This window comes from Vanessa atalanta, chromosome 21 (assembly GCF_905147765.1).
Source record: "Vanessa atalanta chromosome 21, ilVanAtal1.2, whole genome shotgun sequence".
Taxonomy (NCBI): Eukaryota; Metazoa; Arthropoda; class Insecta; order Lepidoptera; family Nymphalidae; genus Vanessa; species Vanessa atalanta.
Window position 1 is genome coordinate 5,219,902 of NC_061891.1, and position 19,450 is coordinate 5,239,351.

Sequence of the window (19,450 nt, forward strand, 5' to 3'; positions counted from 1 at the left end):
AAAAATTAAAATTTTTGTCTTCACCAATTAGTATGGAAGTGTAAATCGGATCTTGCGAAATAAATTTAAACCAGTCCCACCCAAATGATTGAACTATAAACACATTTGTCGTTGCTGACAATACAATCTTCTCTCCCCTTACGTAGATATAATTCAAAGATAGATTCATAGTCTGGATTGATAAAAGTTAAATTCGTATGCGAAACTTTTTTTTATACTTTGTACCTCTCCAAATGAGTAACTGAAGGTTTAGTATCTAGAATAATGAATAAAGAATACTTAGAATTGTTTCATTTTGATAACAAGAATTTTCATACATAATCGTTCTTATTTAGGAATTATGAGTATTAAGAAATAAGGATGATGATTTATATAAGTTCTTGTTACTAATACGTATGTGTTATTTTATGCATTCTTGTGCGACAGTCGTGAGGTCTATTAAAATTATTTGCAATATAAAGGTGCGTTTCCATTGAAACCGTTGTCAGTTTTAATTTTGTATTTATTCAGTTTAAAAACGACAAGTATGAAAATGTTAGCACGCGGAACAAATTCATTGCTACATTGTCGGAATAATGACTAATCGTAAATTGTTAGCACAACTATTTGTATATAATAATAAAACGATTATATTAAAACATTTAACAGATGTCGGAAACGTAGTATTTATTCGAATTTTCAGAATATCGTTTATACACCTTGATACTTGTTAGTAGGTATTTTATGCTTGAGTTATCCGTTTTCGTCAAAAACATTAAATGTAATGTAATATTTTTTTTCCTTAACAAGGCATTATACTTTATATATGATTTTATTCTATTGTATAAACGAGATAATATTATTCCGTAATAGGTTTTTATATAAGCACTAGAATTATTTTTTATTATAAAAATGTAATTACAAGTGTCCTTGCCATATGAACAGCAACAAGATTAATAAAACTAATCGGTTTATACTACGAGTGTATAAATATAGCTAAATAATTCACGTGTAATGCTATGGATGCAGATTTGTGTAGTGCATTTGACCTACAAACGTCAGGACAGGAAATGAAACGTCAACCGTAGACAGAGGCGTCGCGGCGTCGTCCCCGGTAACCGCAGACAATTAACATTTGCAAATGAAATCTAACGGTCGCGTTGAAACGTTTACATGTTTTGGTATCTGTTGTAGCTCAGTAATATAGTATTAGTTTGCTGGGAATGAAGAGGGTGACATTCCCTTGATTATATCAGTGTAGAGTGTCAAGATTATATTTTTAGAGTAATAATCAATGAACCCATTGTCTTCATACATTTCAAAAATGCTTGCAGTGCAAACAGCAATTGTAGCGGGACCAATATAATATATATTTTGTTTTATTTGTGGACCATGAAGCTCCAAGCTTTGAGGCTTTGTTTGAGTTTTATGTTATTATTTCAGCCAACAATAAATACTTATCAACGTACGGGAAAATACTTAAGTACATGAAATCTACGTATATATTAGATTATCATTATCAAGGAGTACATAAAACATAAGAATGTGATATTTTATGAACGTATTATGTAGTCACATGTCACCCGGCCACTTGTCGGATCACGTCTCTCAAAATCAGCTCACAGGCCGGACGAAGCCTCTGCCGTGCCCTTGACTACACCTTGACATGAACTTTTAAACTGTTGTAGCTCCGCCGGCGGGCTATATATATTTGACGAGCATAGTAAATATTTCTTGTTTTTATTATCAAAACGGCTAAATACTTCAGCTAATATAGGTACTGAATTCGTAACAAATTTTGTATAGAAACTTATTATATTATACTTTTAAGATAGTCGGAAAAAAATTTGCGGCTTGGCTGTATAATCTGGAATATTCGAAAAAAAAAAAAAAATTTTATCTGGTAGTCATTGCAATAAAAATATTTCTGAAACATGTATAGTATCACAGTATTGCCCACGACGAACACTACTTATATTAAATGATGTGCAAAGTTCATCAGATTGTTCCCTAGTAAGTAATCCAGTTAAGTGATTGAATTGAAAATCCAACGTGAGCTGCGTTCCCCTCCGCCCACGAGCTCACAACTTCACTTTATTGATTTTCAGTTTCGTATAAACAGGTTGTCGTTAAAATTATTTTGAATCCTCGCAGATAATATTGCTCTAGTTTATCAAATCACTTATTACATTATATGAGCAAATCTCGTACATACATTTATTATTTATCTCGGAAACAGCTCTAACAATTGAGATCCTATTTTTTTTTTCTGAGTAAAGTAAAGTTTATTTGTATATATCTAAATATTATTTTTGTCGTATTATTAGAGCTGAGCCAAACTCTCCCAGATAAGTACTTGCAGGATAAGATATGTAATAAATTAGTTTCTCAATCATTGTAATAAATAATGTCATTAAGCTAAGAGTGTTATTCAGTTTTAAATTGTATTTATCGAAATTGTAATTATTAAAAAAATCGATAATATTAAAAATAATATTGGCATTCATAAAAAAGCGACTGTACAAATGCGCTGTATAGGAGAAATAACGAGTCCAGTCTGCTGCAGTTCGTAAATGATCCACCCAGCAAAGGCTTCTTTGATATTAGAGCTTAGTCTTCCAAGTTCAGTATGGATTAAATATCACGTTTTCTATTTCTCTTCTTAAATTAAGTTTATTGTGTAAAATAGATCGCTAAACGAAAACTGTTTACACTGACAACACAAATGAGATATAGCGATGCGTTTAATGCGATGTGAGTACAAGGTACAAAAACGTATGGTCCCTAGTAAGAATCACAAATGATCCCAAGAAATGCAGACTAAGCCTGCCTGTTTACGGAGCGGTAGCCCTCGGGGCCCTGAAGCGCGTCTCGGCTGACTCGGCGGCGTATGAATGACGCTTGACAACAATCTCGACTCGAGTGTTGACGTCACTCCGTCTAACGTCTCCTGGGCTTTTTGTTTTCTATCTTGTAGCTATTTTACTCGTACGCGTTCAAGAAAAACCACAATAATATATATAATAAATATATATAAAAGCAAAATACCATTTACTGATTAATCACGAAATCTCAGAAACTATAACACATACAAACTTAAAATTTGACATGTTTCTAATAGGGTGTAGACATCCGCTAAGAACGGGTGTTTTTATAAATTTCGTGCGAGTAAAGCCGCAGGTTCAGCTACTCATACATATAAACTTTATAAAAATCGTTCAGTTTTGAGTTTCGATGACAAAGTTCTTGATAACCATTTCCATTCCTGGGTTGGGTTATCACCTTGTCTCAGCTTGTTGAAATTTTTCTATCAAAGAATTCTTAGTCTTAGCCCGCGATTAAGAAATTGTCAGTGTTCACGACGATCAGAGGTAGGATCGTTTAATCTCCCTCCTGTCGTATCCGGCTAGTTTCCCAAGTGACATAAAGATGAAAAACAAGAAATAGAGTGTGTACATGTGCACGTAGCAAATCTTTGTAATGTTATTACAACTAATAAATACATTTTCTGAAACAAAAACCTACTTCTTGCCGATCCCTTGGTGGCCATATTCGGACTAGTGCCATCGACCATATACCGTCTAACTTCACGAACGTAATAACAAAATAAACAATTTATTTAAAGTGTTTTTAAATTTATAAAAAAATTGTCGCTAGCTTATTAAAGTTTATATGACACGATTTATTCGAGAATATTTTTATAGTTTCGTAACTTATGTGAGATCGTTCTTGTTTCTATCTCCCATGTGTACTTACATGACATAGTCCAGTGAATAAAGACATTGCACTTATACGGAAAAAATAGGGGAAAGCTGGATATTTGGATGAATCTTCCTTTTGAGGTTCTAAACAAAATGTGAATAATCCGAAGATTAATCGGAAGTTTAGTCTTTATTTTGTCTTTATTTACTGGACTAACAGGCTATTTTAATTTAAAAGAAAAGCAAACTTCAACAAATAATAGTTTTAATTTTCTGTTTTCACTCGCAACAGCGATATATACTGGTAAGGTCGTTTATTTACATCTGTAGAGCTATACATTGCACTTTTTAAAGAACTGCCAGTTTGATATAACGATACAGACAAACATATAATAAAGTATATAAGATATGTATAAGTATTATTTCAGGAAAATACGCCCTTTTACACTAATAATATGTGTATAGTATAGTATGTATTATGTAAAGAACCATTTAATATGATACTTAAAAATTAGCAACAAGTTACGCATTTAAAATATATATAAACGGCAACCATAACAATCGGACTATGAACTCCGCTCCACATATATCATATAAATTTTCCATAGATATGTAATAATGATTACTGCCAATTAAACTGTTGGCTGTTAAAAAAATATACAATGTACAAGAGTCATACACAATACACGTAGTACGACTCTAAAGGTAATTTGTCAGCACGTGTGTCTGTCGCTCGTGACATAGTTACATCATAAAGTAGTGCTAGTCTTTTGTTAATGTTGAGATTTTATGAGTTCTTCAGTAGCTATTTCATAGTATTGATTGATTTTCATTTAAAATAAGTGTATTTATTAAAATCCGTATAAGTAAAATAGTTACTTCAGACTAAGTTTCTTTAGGTTGAACATACATTCTGAAGGTGATAGCGTAATGTTCAATCTAAAATTCAGATACAAATGTGTTTGTGACTTGAATCGGAATTTACAAACAATAGATCTGGGCTTTATGTGATATAATAAGCGACCTTTGTGTTCTATAAAAGCGAAGAACCGCTTCAAATCAAATATTCGGACGTATAGATATTGTCTATCACAGCATTGAGTTTATTGATTTCAAGTAGTCCTTTTTATAATTTTAAAATGTAATGTAATCCCAAATATGAAACATTAAAATAAAAACAGGGTTAATAATTTTGAATGAATATATAAGTATTATAGTTTGCCAACGTGCCTTCTGACTATATTAAAGTAAAGTAAGTTACTTTTTTGCGCAGTATCGTCGTTTCAGTTTTCAACTTCACTTAGTTTTTATAGTCGTTTGGTTAAATTTTGTATTAAATAAAACGTAGTGCTAGATTTCCCAGGAGTTTAAAAATTCATTTCGTTTCGTATAAGTTAAATACTCTCAGGGAGATTTCAACATTTAAATAATTTTACATTACTTACAATAAATATCAAAAATACTTATTATTTAGAGTACATATAAGTGTACATATATATGTATGTACATTACCGAAAACGTATAAACTTATAAACTTCTGTTGATAAATTGATTGATTTTATATAAAAAAATGTAAATAATTTTAACATACCATCGTAATCGTGATTTAAACCTTTTGATTCAGGTAAAGAAAATGGCAGAACGAGTTGCCAAATGTCGAGATGACGTTTCGAAGAATCGCGATAAATACCAAGCGGCACTGGCGGAGATCACGGCGTACAACCCGCGCTACATAGAGGACATGACGACAGTCTTCGACCGCTGCCAGCAGATGGAGGCGCAGCGGCTCACGTTCTTCAAGGACGTGCTCTTCAGTTTCCACAAATGTTTGGACATCAGCAAGGAACCGACGTAAGTGGATTTACTTATATCTGATACACGAAGGTGACACTTCTTTTCAACATTGATATATTATATTATAAAGGGTAAAATAAGTAACAGTCTTCGAATGTCTAAGAACTCCTCCACTTTTGAAGAGATTTATCGTTATTCCACCCTGCTGTTCCAATGCGACGGATGATGGTAGACGGACATTCGTATGGCATTTCACACTACGCATACAATATAAACTATCAGAGGGCTTGAACCTTGATTCTCCGATCAAAATTCACGTTATTTTACCACTTGGTAATCTCGTTTCCATATTGCGTAAAACAATTCATAATTTTAAATTTGCTGCTTAATTCTGCTACTAGATTCATATCTAGGTACAATAGAACCGTTTTATTAAAACGCAAACATCATTGAAGTAATCCGTAAATAATCGTCCGTAAGCCCATGAGAGTCGGGCTAACAAACGCTATTTGCGTTGTTGAGCAAACTGTGCAAATAAAGTAGTATTTAGTTTACAAACGAAAAGAATGTAAGTCGAAACTTGAAATATTGAAAGCTTAGGTCTTTGATGTCTATATGATAAAACATATCTGACAATGTATCCTCGCGCCTTTTCTTTTATTACTCTTTTCCAGATACTTGTATTTATTCTGATAAACTTTCTTTCGCTTTGTCCATCGTACATGACGTACATTCTTTCGTTAACTTAACTAAAGCCATATTAGTCATTTTCTACTTACGCGGAAATAGTTATTGTATTTTTTTATCGTGTCGATTTTAATTTCATTTACAAAAATTTCAAAATCAGTTCTTCTTGGTCGACGTAGCAAGTTCCTTTTACTACTGAACCAATGATATTCTTGTGGTATTAAGACGTTATATTTATGTCAAAATCGTATTAGTTTAAGAAGAATTAATAATGCTGTTACAGATTACCACAAATATACGAAGAATTCCACCACACAATAAACAACGCGGACCACCAGAAGGACCTGAAATGGTGGGCCAATAATCACGGAGTTAACATGGCTATGGCGTGGCCGCAGTTCGAGGTAAATTCCATACACCGCCAGCCTGCCTCCCGCCATCCCGGTCCCCTTACTGACACAGCAATGCATAACTATATATGCAATTATACCGTTATGTATGCAATGATTAACTGAATGCTTTCGATCTAGTATAGATAGGTTAGACGTGTCTAGATCCTTAGAGCATGCAAATTAAGATTATCCTCTCTCTATCTCCTCTTCTAATTGGTTTAAGTGTTTAGATCACGGTCGAAACTGCCTGCTTATAAATCGAACGAAATTCTAACATTGGATCCAGTAGAGACGCTTGAGCGACCTTCGAATTTTCTTGAGTCAACGCTAATTTCAATATTGACTTTACTATGTTTGATGAAGCGCCAGCGATTGCGGAACGTTTGCTTAAAGACGTTACGATACGACCGTTAAGTGCCAAACTCAACAATGGACTTAACTTGGAATATTTATATACAGATTTTAATCACGATTACAGAAGAACAATTATTATATTTATTTGTAATATACAAAAAAATTAATCTGCATTCTTGCCATAATTAAAGCGTCAATATTTTGTATCAAAATTTAAATTTCTTATTTGAAATATATTAATAGTAATTTTCGCGCAAATAATATTTCGCTTGTTTGTAAATGAATTGTAGATCTCAAAGTGTAGCCAGGATTGACAGCGGTCGCTGCAAATAGGTAATAAATTCTTGAACTGGTTCCCGAGACATAATATTGTCATCGCTTTGTTAAGTAATGTAGGTACAGCGGCGTTGTGGAGCAAAGTATTTAATCAAGAAACAAAATAATTAATTTTAAAAATGTCTAATTTAAAACGCTCATAAAATGATTATATTTAGGTGTTTTCAAACCTTGCTTTGCATAAAATTGCAATACATTATAAAAATATATAAAAAAATAAATTTAATATTATTTAATTTTTTTTGTGAATTACTTTTGAAATAAATCATATGCATAAAGTTAGCCACCATCTTAACGTTGAAAGGACGAACCGCCGGAGACCACCGAACCACGTTACAAATACCTACCTGCCGCCGCTACAGCGGTGTTAGCGCGCGTGACCACCCGACCACGATCAATACCCATCAGAGCCCTGTGGTCACGAGCTCAGAGGAGATTCCGCCGTGCCCTTCCGACCATCTGCTTCGGAGATGAGAGGGAAAGCAGAGTGGCGCCGTCGGACACGACTAGCGTGTATAACGACGGCCGTTGTTATAATGTCGCGTTCATGGTACGCCACGGTGTTGGGACGGTTAGCAGAGCTGATGGTTGTGAGAAAAATAAAGACTCAATTGGTACTTAAAGGGCACCCACACGTTATCACTAGAAGCAACAAATTCTAAACTTCCTAGTTAATCGTAATAGAAGATCAAAACATATTCCAACATCATTGGTTTAGAGTTCACTCGACAGACAAATTTATATTCCTATAAAACACCCCATACATCGAATTATGCAGCTCTGACAATCGCCTAATATATTTAATTATTCAATGCACAAAAATCGAACATGTACCAAATTTCACCGTTTGTTGGTCATTAGTTCCGCAAACATCGGCCAAAGAAATCCCTGCACAGAACACTGGCTTGGGCAACTGTGATACCATGATGTGTAATAGTTTGTGGAGTTTATTTGCAAAGGATCGTCAGCACCCATACACTTCCGTTTGGAAGGGACACTCATGAACGATTAGATTGTGCAAATCATACGAAAACAATATAAGATATCTCGCTATCTAGTGAACACTCTGCCAGCACTTGTATTGTAATATGTCCTCGACGTTCACCCGCAACGCCGTATCGAAAACAACAAATTTAAACAATTATTAATTAAGGATTAAATTAGATAAAAATTGCTTCATAAACTATACAAATAATAAAAATTACGAGACACTTCCTATAATTGTTTTCTACAAATGAAATAGTTAGTATGAATTTTAATTAATCATTTAATCTACAGATGCATACAAGAACTGTCAATTCTAGCTACACAGTCATACTAAAAAAAAAAACCAATTAATACATGAAAAAACAAAGAAACAACTCCAATCTTTTATTAATAAACACATGTACATAAAATAAATTAAAAAAAAACCATAAAAATCATAAAATTAATAAACCTAAATAATTATTTTATACTCTTGGCTCAATGGATTTATTTTCTAGTGTAGTACAACTCTAATTTAAGTACTTATTCTGAATAAACTTAGCAATATATACCAATACCATGCATCTTCTCATAGCATTCTCCAAGCCTAGTCGATTGCAATCCGTCACTTGTCACAAACACCTGAGTGTAATGCTTGATGTCGCCCTCTAATGAACACCGGCTTTGTTTGAAAAGTGTTTTTTATTTTTATTTAATCATTTATTTTGTTATTTTGATTTTGCCATCACGAACGCGCCGACACGTTGGGACATTGCGAGGTGACCTCGATAGGAACATTGACTTGATTCAACACTGTTGTAACATTTATCAAAAGTAATCAATACCGAACTTAAGTTACACTTTATAAGTCACAAAAACAGTCGAACCGTTCCAACCCGTTGAACGAAATATTAGCTGCTAAAGTGGCCTAATGTATGTCCCGACGTGTCGCTCGTTCACGGACGCTTGTGACCGCGTGTCTCGACCCAGGAATACACTGAGGAGTTCCGGGACATCGCGAAAGGAAAATCAAAGGAGAGCCTCCCCACCGGACCCATCACGCTCCTCAACCAGCGACCAGTCAGCGAAGACGTACGTCCCGAGAGACTCTTTTGGGTCTCGCTCGAAACATTCACTCTTGAACTTATATTTCTAACATTTCCTAAGCGGTTTTCAAGCGAGACCACAAAGTTGTTTTTAATATAATCTATAAGTTTTCGTGAACAGCAAATTATATACTTAGAAGTTTTTCCTGGAGATTTGGTTTTTAATGGCATCTTATATGTGATTTCCTGTTCGCGTCAATGTCATATTTTAAGTCAAATCGGGGCTAAACACATTTTTATGTGATGTTGGTAAGAAATGTAAGCGGCAGGTTGACAATTTACCTAAGTTAAACTATGATGTTATAGAGTCGTTTAGAAGTGTGGTTAGGCCCAGTTTTGGGATTTAAATGAGAATGAAGAGCATATAGTGTTCGATATAGTATTTTGCTTGCATATGTTAGAGAATGTTTGCATGAGAACTCTTTAGTTTTGAGTAACCGGTGTATGGGTCATTCTCATTTTGATCTTTATATTAAATGTGCTTTATTTTTACCTCAATATTTTTTTATTATTTTTAAATATCGATGTTGCATGATGGATGTCGCTTTTCCGATATGCATATTGGCACGTTTTTAATATTAATAATATTAACCTTATAAGTAATATTTATTCAGTTTTATAAAGTATATAAATCTCATTATCTAAGTACGTAAATATAAAATTATTTATATAAATATATTTCTATAAGATTTACTTATAAAAACTAAAGTTTGTTTTACTTTTGCATCAGTTATCAGGCTCGAAGGACCAAACATTTTAGTATATTAATAATCTATAATTCAGGAGCTTCCTCCGATCACGGCCAACAACAAGACGGGTAAAACGAGCAATCACACGGAACCGCTGACCAACAACGCAGTAATGCAGAACAACACGAGCGCAAACAACACTATCGATAAGAAAACCATAAGTGCACCGATAGCTGTCACGTAAGTCATTTCAATATATATTTTATTAATTTTGGAATTTCATTTGATATATAAATGCTATGATTAAAAGTAGGCTTTTTACAAATAATTGTAAATTATTAAAAAAATTTTTTTTTTTTATTATTTATATTTTTTAGATTGTACTAATTGAAAAAAGAATTGATTATCTGAATTCAAATATTTTCTTGTATTAGTATAGAGCGTATAGAAATATACACGTGCGGGTCCGCTGCGTGCGCGCACGCGTTGCCGGACTGCGCTAACTCGCGATATACATTCTGCGATGAGAATTGTCTCGAACTTGCGTTAGTTCCCTAAACACAGTGAATGTATAGAACATTGCAAATTGGTTACATTAGTTTGGTTGTACTCACAGTATATACATTCGATAGAACAATTATGTAGTAATCATTTAATCTAATTTTATCTATAGAGTCATCTTAATTAGCATTACATTTTCGTATTGGATTGTCAACAAGAATTGTGATATAATATAATATAATTTGATCTTTACCAATTTTGTACTCACTCGCTACTATAGTAACTTTCCATTCGACATCGCAGACGCGGTTCTAACGGAAGTGCCCCTCACGACTTCAGGAACGGCACGGCCTCCGGTCCGAAGTCGGCCAAGACGTCCCCGGCCAAGGACAGCGTGGGCAAGGACAACCCGTTCGAAGAGGAGGACTGGGACGAGGAGTCGGCCGGCGCGCTCACCGACACCGGCGAGCCCGGCGTGCCCGTGCGGGCGCTCTACGACTACACCGGCGCCGAGAGCGACGAGCTCAGCTTCCGACAGGGTACCCGCCCCGCACGCGCCGCCCCCGCCCCTCCCCCTGCCGCCGGATCGCTAACCGGTGTTCTTGGCTTTCAGGCGACCTGTTCGAAAAACTGGAAGACGAGGACGAGCAGGGTTGGTGCAAGGGTCGAAAGGACGGCCGCGTGGGACTCTACCCCGCTAACTACGTCGAGCCCGTCGGACACTAACCCCCGCAGCACTCCGCGGGCCTCCGCACCGGGAGCCCTGCGGCACACCGGGCAGCGCCTCGAGGCTAGGTTATAATTACATACAACAAGTGCGGAGCGTCATTATGCGGTTTTAGGTATTAATTAGTCCAATGTCACTGATTTGTTACTTAAAATTCACGGTAAATTTTAATTGATATTAATTAAAATCGCTTTTTTCATTTGCCTCCATCAATTAAAAATATAAATTCAGTACGTAAAGTAAAATGTCTGTTTTTAGACGAGTATTTTCGCCTCACCGACTAGTTTACGAATATCAGTTTCACTGGACTATGATCGCCGTATGTTTATTCCAAAGGAACAATAACGCCTAATGCTGTATTTTAAACGAAAAATTGTATTCTTTATTTGTGACGGAATGTATATTATGATTATAATTATAAAGTCACTCAGTCATAATTTAAGTACATTGAAATTATAAAAGTTACATTCGATTGATGTTCTACAGATATTGACATCGCTTGGCACAATTGTTAAGAGTAGATTCAGCCATCGATACGCCATCTCCAATTGTAAAATTAAAATATGTAATAGCAAAACTAAGTATTGCGATCCGATTATAACGCGTGCCGATAACGAAAACATTTATAAAGGCCGACAGTACTAATGTTAGTATAGTTAGCAGAAACTTTTCAATTTTATTTATTTATGAATAAATGTCAATACCTAAATTATCATTCATTGTCAAAGTTTGGTTTCTTTGTTTAGTTTTTTTTTTTTTCTTTTAAATTATTATATCTTATTTTATAGTTGTAATTTTATTTCGAATAAATATTAAATTTTTTACTGATGTGTTCACAAACTTTTTTCTAATCATAAACGCAAGAAGTGCAAGAGAGATAGAATAGTTTGCGAGTGAGATGGCCGCTGATCAGTCGCCGATTATAAATATTTTCCTTACTAGCACGAGTTATACTATCTTTACTTGCGTTAAGATAATTTGTATAAACTTTAGAATTTTTACGCTTCAGACTTTCTTCGTGATTATGGGTTTTATACGATATGAAAGTTGGTAGTAAGTTAGTAGCGAAGTTGTACTGAAGCTGCGTGTCGGTCGTAAGCTTTAAACACTCTTATGACGGTTCGACTCCTGAACGACGAATTCCGATCATCGCGGCTCGGGAATATTTTCTTTTTTTGACGCTTTTAACTTCAACTTTGAAAGTGACGCGGCCCAATTTTTGAAAGATTTTAGAACGATTATAAAGCGAGATGCGATTCGGAATTAAGTGATGAGTATTTTTGGAGAATATTTGTACAATGTGGAAACCAAAAAATTGTCTTTGACGTTTACGGAATTAGGTATAATTTGCGCGAGGCGAGTCACGACCGAGCGACCGACTCTGTCTCGAGGAGGAGGGAGGGGGGAGTAACGGTCGGTACTTCTACCTTTTTAAACCTAGCTAAGCCAAAAAATTGAACGCCAATTTATAATGTAGGCAAGCGACCGCTACCTGGCAACAAATTTATATATTTGTGATATATAAAATATAATATAGGTGGTTGTACTGCACTGCAGGCGTTTTCTGTACATACACAGTTATATATTCGTCGTGCATATAGAATATTTATTTCCCATTGTATATAACGTGTAATTATATAATATTGCTGTATTTGTGAGCGCGACGGGTGCGTCCGGGCCTAAGGGGAGTCGCGGGTGCTGCAGCGGCCGCCGCCCGTCGCCTAGACTAGTAACGATTACGATTAATATATTACGAAGATGTTTACCTTTTTCTTTTCCTTTTTTACCTCGTTTTAGATATTGTTGTATTGTAACGTATCGGAGTCAGTAGGCTGTAGGAGGCTGATGTTTTATCACTTGACTCGTGACCGCTCGTAGTTCACTTAGTCGTAGCGCTATTTGTTTTCTTTGTTATGGTTTCAGAGACCTCTGTGAAATTCTTTGTATTATATTATTATCAGAGAGAGGGTGGTTACGGACCACATATGTTAATATATTATTAATATTGGTAAAATAAAATTGTTACATATGATTTTTGTGTTTTATTATTTCTTTTCTTTAATATTAGACTGGATAAAATTATTTACCTGTATCATAATTGTTAAACGTCTTATGTATAAACTAATAACAAGGAAATGTCAAGGTTTTTAATACAAAATATTCTTAACGTTACTAAGTTACATGTTTTTATAAAAAAATCAAGGCTATATAATTCTTTAAAATATAAATTCTTCTTTATTTTGGAGTCAGTGCATTGTATTAGACAATACTTAATCTCAAACCGATATCCTCAAAGACTAAACACAACAGAACACGAGGAATAGTGATGGGTTTTGTTCATTCTGTAATCAAGTGCCTGTAAACTGAGGTGACGTTCATCCACCGGGTTAACACCGCTAACAACTAAACTCGTTGCATCGACTGATATAAATTTAATTAAAAGTTTAAATTGAACAGTACTATTTTCTACGAATATCTTCTTTAATGTTAAAATAACTATACAAAGTAAAAAAAAAATATTGGCCAATTCTCCGGATTAAAACAAGTCGTTAGACATCGCTATTCATAAGTTGATGTATCACAAACACCAAATAGCTTCAAAATTAGCTGATACGTATTTGATTTAAAGGTAAGTTAATATGAAAAGACATATACTTTTAAAAATCTCTTTATTTCGATTGTACGCAGTGCACAGTTACAGATATTCAGCCCGACGTAATGCATTTACATAAATAAAGCTGTACATAGAAATCGCAAATTATCCAAGAGAATGGCACATCGTCGGGCTTTGTACGGAGGTCAGATTGTCTAAGCGAAGCTACACTACAAATATTATAATTTTGCCAAAGCAGGAGCTCTTATTACCCAAAGTATAAGCCTTGTTTCACGAGAATTCATTATTCTAAATACTTTCGTAACATTGATATGGTCTTTAAAAGATAAACCTCTTTATACAAAGGTAATATTAGATAACACTAAAAAAATCTTATAGATGAATACCTCTTTGACTTATTAAAATATACGGTATATAAGATGAAGCCCATCGAGTAAAACAAGACTTATAAATGTCAGTTCAAACTGCATCACTTTTGTACGAATATCCTGAGCAACCACACACCAGGTGTGCAGTCATGAATTTGGCACCGACTATTACTATCTCTGAGCGAAGAAATATAAATCATGTATATATATAAATGAGAGCATATAACACAAACAAAAATTTTGTAGGTATAAGTAGCACAGATTTTTTTTAAGATACACGTACTAATTACTCTTATCAGACGTCATCAGATTATTTATCGTGAACTACAACATGACAACTACATAGATTAAATAATATTTTTGTTTAATATTTATTTTATTATGAAATTATGGATAATTATAAAAGCCTATAAATATGACATCTGATAAGAATAATTGCATTACCCAATAAATGCAAACAATCCTGAGCGCGCGCATCATTCATAATTACATACATAGCCCACGCGCGCCGTCGTGACGAAATTAAATGCAATGCCGAAAATACAAATTACATATTAAAAAATAAAATATATCAAGTCGCAAAATTAAACCATGTACTCAATTATTCGAAACCATTTTTATAGTGGACGTCACGGCGGGCAACACTGATATGTCAACACAAAATACAGGTATATTTACAAAATAACGTACAAAACGATCAATGAGTAACAATAAGTTGGGCTCATTTGAGATTCCCATTAAACAATATTCCCTGCGAACAAACATCGCACGGGCTACAACAGCAAACTACATACCTTTACGAACGTACCTTGTGATGATATAGACAATTTACAACACACACATATAACGTAATAATTGTATAAAAATAATAATGAACATTTAAACGGAAATATTCATAATAATGGAACAGAAGTCTTTACACAACAATAATTAATATAAAATATTTACAAATAACCAACGTAACGATATATTTATTTTATATATTGATAGCTAAATTAAACTACGGTATAAATACTTGCATTGACTGTCGCCATCGGTCAACGCTCGTTCAGTCGCTGGGGGACAGCAATTACAATCTTGTTCAAATCGAAAGCGATTTATGTTAACATTAGAATCGATGAACGAGTTTCAGACGCTCTCAAAGGCGCGATATATGTATTAGAGCACCTTGTGTGCGCCGACGCAGATACCGACGTCTCACACTCTGATAGGAGGAAAGATCAGGAATATGGCCAAATCATCCAACGCGCATTCCGAGGCATAGGAGTAATACTGCCAATTGCCTATCTCTTAATACTAAGACGAGTAGTCGCTTTCTAAATGAATACCATTGCGATCGCTAGTGTCACAATAACAGCCTGCTGTTTTTGCCATCAATAATGTTGAATATATTAAAACAGTTTGATGGTACTTTAATACTTTCAGTCATATTTCGAGTAACACTTATATCTTAGTTGTCATATCATTGTATCAGAAATTTCCTTGTCTTTGTGTTACTGAATTATTATTGGAAACGTTTTACAGTCTCACAGATAATAAACGATTTTGGTTGATACATTCCGACAACTTATTATTTACATTATTAAAGTGCAACAGAGTAAAAACTAAATCGTTTACCTGGGTTAGGCTCGTATTGGGTATATTGCTTTAAAAACAATTTACAGCAGACTGGAAATTGAAAAAGATTTTAACTTTTTAAATAATTTAAAATTATGAATATTTAAACGTTCAATCAATTCAATACTTGTGCTAACAGTTGAAATAGATTCAACAGAATTATTTCTTTAATATACTTTTGCTGAATTTCTTTTACAAACTGACCAATAAATATAATAATAATAATACCCAAGTAACTGATAAAGTATTTTCTTTTGTATCACTTTAAAGACATTTATAATTTTAAATACCTCTCAAAATTAGAAAGCCCAATAGGCATAAGATCTTGATTTCGTTTAGTTATTTTTTGTCAATTTCATGCAGGAGTAAATTTCATTTAAAACCAAAATGTAAATATTAAAATTAGTAAATCATGTGTCAATCGTTTATGATCTACAATACACAGGGACGGACGAACGGAACGCACTCGTAAATATTACAGAGAGCTCTAGTTTAGTAATTACTTGCCAACCGACATTCTAGTTTATTAAATTTTAATATACAACTTCAAAGTAATACCGAATTTGATATGTCACGATAAAACATTTTTCACAAGTTTTAAATTATTAAAAAGAAAGTGAAATGAAATCAATTTTTTCCCTCGTGTGATAACTTTATAAACATAATTATAAATAAGATAATAAAATAAATACAAATATACAAAATTTATGAAAGTATTTGTGACCGAACAATATGGAATTACCAGTGTACCAGTAAGTAGTCAATATCTTTAATTTATATCATTAAAATTTCTTTAATTTCACTAAATATTTTTAGAGTCCAGCGGTCTCGTGCGCTCGTCGTGCACGTGCATCGTAAGCAGTAATCTATGCGGGAGTGATTACTGCAGACATGCTTGCAGCTTCTCGATCCACTCTTGCGCAGCGTTCGCGTCGCTCGCACAGAAATTATACGTTCTTCTGCTCGTCCTTAACTGTTAAATCGAAATAATTCATATCAATAAAACGAAAATATTTTTTGTAAACAAAAACAATTCTTTAGTCATACATTTATAGTTATCTATTTGAAGTCCCTTTATTTATTGTGAAGAAATAATTAATTAAACTTAATCTAATACATTCAAAAAAGGCATACTATTTGTCTAAACTGAATAAATTATAGTTAATTTTTGGCATAATATATATTTTTTTATGATGTGAAACGATCACATGTTGCGATACATACGTCGAAGAAGGATCTGTCGTCGCACTTCTTGGGCGGTCCAGGAGCGGGCGGGGCCTGCATCACTGTCAGCACTTCCGCCAGGTCTGTGAGCGGTAAGGTGTGTGAAGTAGTTACGTACATAACTCTTAGCATAAAAAAATCCTGCTGAATTTTTATTTTATTTATTTTAATGTATGTATTTTTTTACTCACCAATGAATCCTTTACAATGCGAGTCTTCCATCGCGTCATAATATCGCAGTTGATGTTTTATGGAGTCGAGGACGAACCATCTAAAACACATTTTCAAATATGTAATAATATATTTTTTAAAAAAACCTTATTTTCTATCTCTATAGGAACATTTTATTTTTGACATCAGTACACAGTCGCCGGTCACCTCTGCTTCCAGCCCTTGAGCAGCGCGCCGCGCTTGTAGAGATGTCCCTCGTGCGTGCGGTTCTCGGCCACGTTGGAGGAGAACTGCTCGTAGTACTGCTGCGACACGGCGGCGGGCGGGCGCTCGGCGTGGCGGTCGGGCGGCGGCGGCGGGCCCAGGCGCGGCGGGCACGGCGCCGCCAGCGCGTCGGCGCAACGCTCGTGGCACAGCGCGCCGCAGTCGGCGCAGCGCGCGCCGCAGCCCAGCGGCCCCCACAGCAGGTCGGCGCAGTGCTCGCAGCGCGCGGGCGCGGCGGCGGGCGCGGGCGCCCAGCGGTGCGCGGCGGGCGGCGGCGCGGCGGCCAGGCGCGCGCGCGCCAGCACCTCCAGCGTGCCGCGCCGGTGCGCCGCGCGCGTGGCCACGCGCACCAGCCCGCTGCACATGGACGCGTTGCGCTGCGGGGAGCCGTCGGTTAGTCACTCGGTTAGCCACTCGGGAGCCGCTACACGCGGTCGAGGGCCGGGCACCTGCAGTTCCAGGGTGTTGGGCAGCTCCAGCTGGTCCCACCGCACGCGCCACTTTTGCGGGAGATGTCCCAGCTCCAGCTCGAGCTGTCTGAGCCGCTCCAGCAGGCCGGTGAACGCGTCCGGCATGCACCGCGATATACTGTCGTATCTGTGTATAGAATAGATCCGTATATTTTATTTGCAGGATGTATTTTTTTCTACCATAACTCTTACAGCGTTTCTAACGGATACATTGATGTCTAGCACAATACATTCGGTCTTTTCAAATATGAAGGAGCTCCGTACCCGGCCACGACGAGTCGCCGCTGAAGGGGCGCCGGCCGATCGTCGGACCACAGGTCGGGCTCGTAGGGCGCTCCGTGAGACAGCTCCTCGCTCACGTAGTACTCCCACACTTCCAGACTGCTCACTGCGCTAACGGGTCTCAGAACCTGTGACAGACGGTAGTGTTAAAACGACATGCAACCGACCATCAGTACTATCTCTGCCCATGCGTTTTTAATTCAATATTACTCTACGTAACGTGCACGGTCACTGCCTTGTTTTAAGCATGAAAAGTATAAATTACATTCATATTTTTAAATTAAAATTAATAAGGCAAACGAGCAAAGTGGTCACTCAGTGATATTAACGACACAGGTAGCATTATTATTCACCGTCAAGGCGCTACTGTGATATCTAAGATACGTCGCCTATAATTAAAGTAGTTCACTCACCGTTCATACTTCATACCGAAACACAAAAATAAAATACTTATATAGTTATTGAGCATGTAGAATGAGTTGTTCTCGTAATCGGTTATCGACCTGCTATCGAACTCTACTACCGGCTGAATCAATCACTATTTTGTAAATAATCTTAAATTGGAGAGTTATGCCAAAATTTAACAAACCACCAAACATATTCGCCTTAAAAATATAATTTCTCGAATATTTGGAGATTCTCAAAAGTAAGCTAGCGTAATTGAAGTACTCGTATGTCAGAGGACATATAACTTTTTGCACATTTTGGCATACCTGAGTCCAACTCAAACATGAGATTACTTTTCAACTACATACATGCAGCATTTATTTATTACTCAGTCAATGTACAAATGTTTAGCATACGGGATCTACCGGAGAGTTCGGGTAATAAATTGAGAACAAGTATATTATACGTAATTCCAAGAGCCAATGATTATGCGTTTATTAAAAAAATATTATTAAATTTAGAATTATTTTATATAATTTTTAAATTTCGAATTTCAGAACAAACAGCGAGGGTGGAAATATTAAGCCTTCTCCACAAATTGCTATTAACTAAATAAAAAATTAAAAACAAAAAAAACATATTTGTGGAACTTTCATGGGTGTGTAGTCTAGTAAGGCGGTTTTTTAATTTATAGCGATTACGATCAAAAAGTTATGTTCATCACATGGCATATCGGTTTCAAAACCTCTTTACATGAGTGATGCAATAATTACCAAGTTATACGCACTGGGTCATAGTAGAGCGTCGACCGCTGGTGCAAA

General features: G+C 35.7%; 2 protein-coding genes across 6 annotated transcripts in view; one reads left to right on the forward strand and one right to left on the reverse strand.

Annotated features, from left to right (window-relative positions):
- The window catches only part of LOC125072310 (protein kinase C and casein kinase II substrate protein 3), a 93,840-nt gene extending 80,576 nt beyond the window's left edge, over positions 1-13,264 (forward strand). For 2 of the 5 annotated variants that reach the window (XM_047682891.1, XM_047682888.1), the window contains 6 exons: positions 5,299-5,531; positions 6,445-6,565; positions 9,200-9,301; positions 10,099-10,244; positions 10,809-11,044; positions 11,119-13,264. In XM_047682891.1, coding sequence (XP_047538847.1) covers positions 5,299-5,531; positions 6,445-6,565; positions 9,200-9,301; positions 10,099-10,244; positions 10,809-11,044; positions 11,119-11,231 — 951 coding nt within the window. In that variant the 3' untranslated portion in view covers positions 11,232-13,264. The remainder of the gene's footprint in view (positions 1-5,298; positions 5,532-6,444; positions 6,566-9,199; positions 9,302-10,098; positions 10,245-10,808; positions 11,045-11,118) is intronic. The other 3 variants (XM_047682890.1, XM_047682889.1, XM_047682893.1) reach the window with 3 other exon arrangements.
- Positions 13,265-13,884: 620 nt separating this feature from the next.
- Positions 13,885-19,450, reverse strand: part of LOC125072303 (myotubularin-related protein 13) — a 61,079-nt gene continuing 55,513 nt past the window's right edge. Inside the window, exons 33-38 of the mRNA XM_047682878.1 lie at positions 18,225-18,370; positions 17,940-18,087; positions 17,434-17,867; positions 17,247-17,326; positions 17,056-17,138; positions 13,885-16,804 (exon numbers count right to left, since the gene is read on the reverse strand). Of these exons, the coding sequence (XP_047538834.1) occupies positions 16,712-16,804; positions 17,056-17,138; positions 17,247-17,326; positions 17,434-17,867; positions 17,940-18,087; positions 18,225-18,370 (984 nt within the window). The 3' untranslated portion in view covers positions 13,885-16,711. The remainder of the gene's footprint in view (positions 16,805-17,055; positions 17,139-17,246; positions 17,327-17,433; positions 17,868-17,939; positions 18,088-18,224; positions 18,371-19,450) is intronic.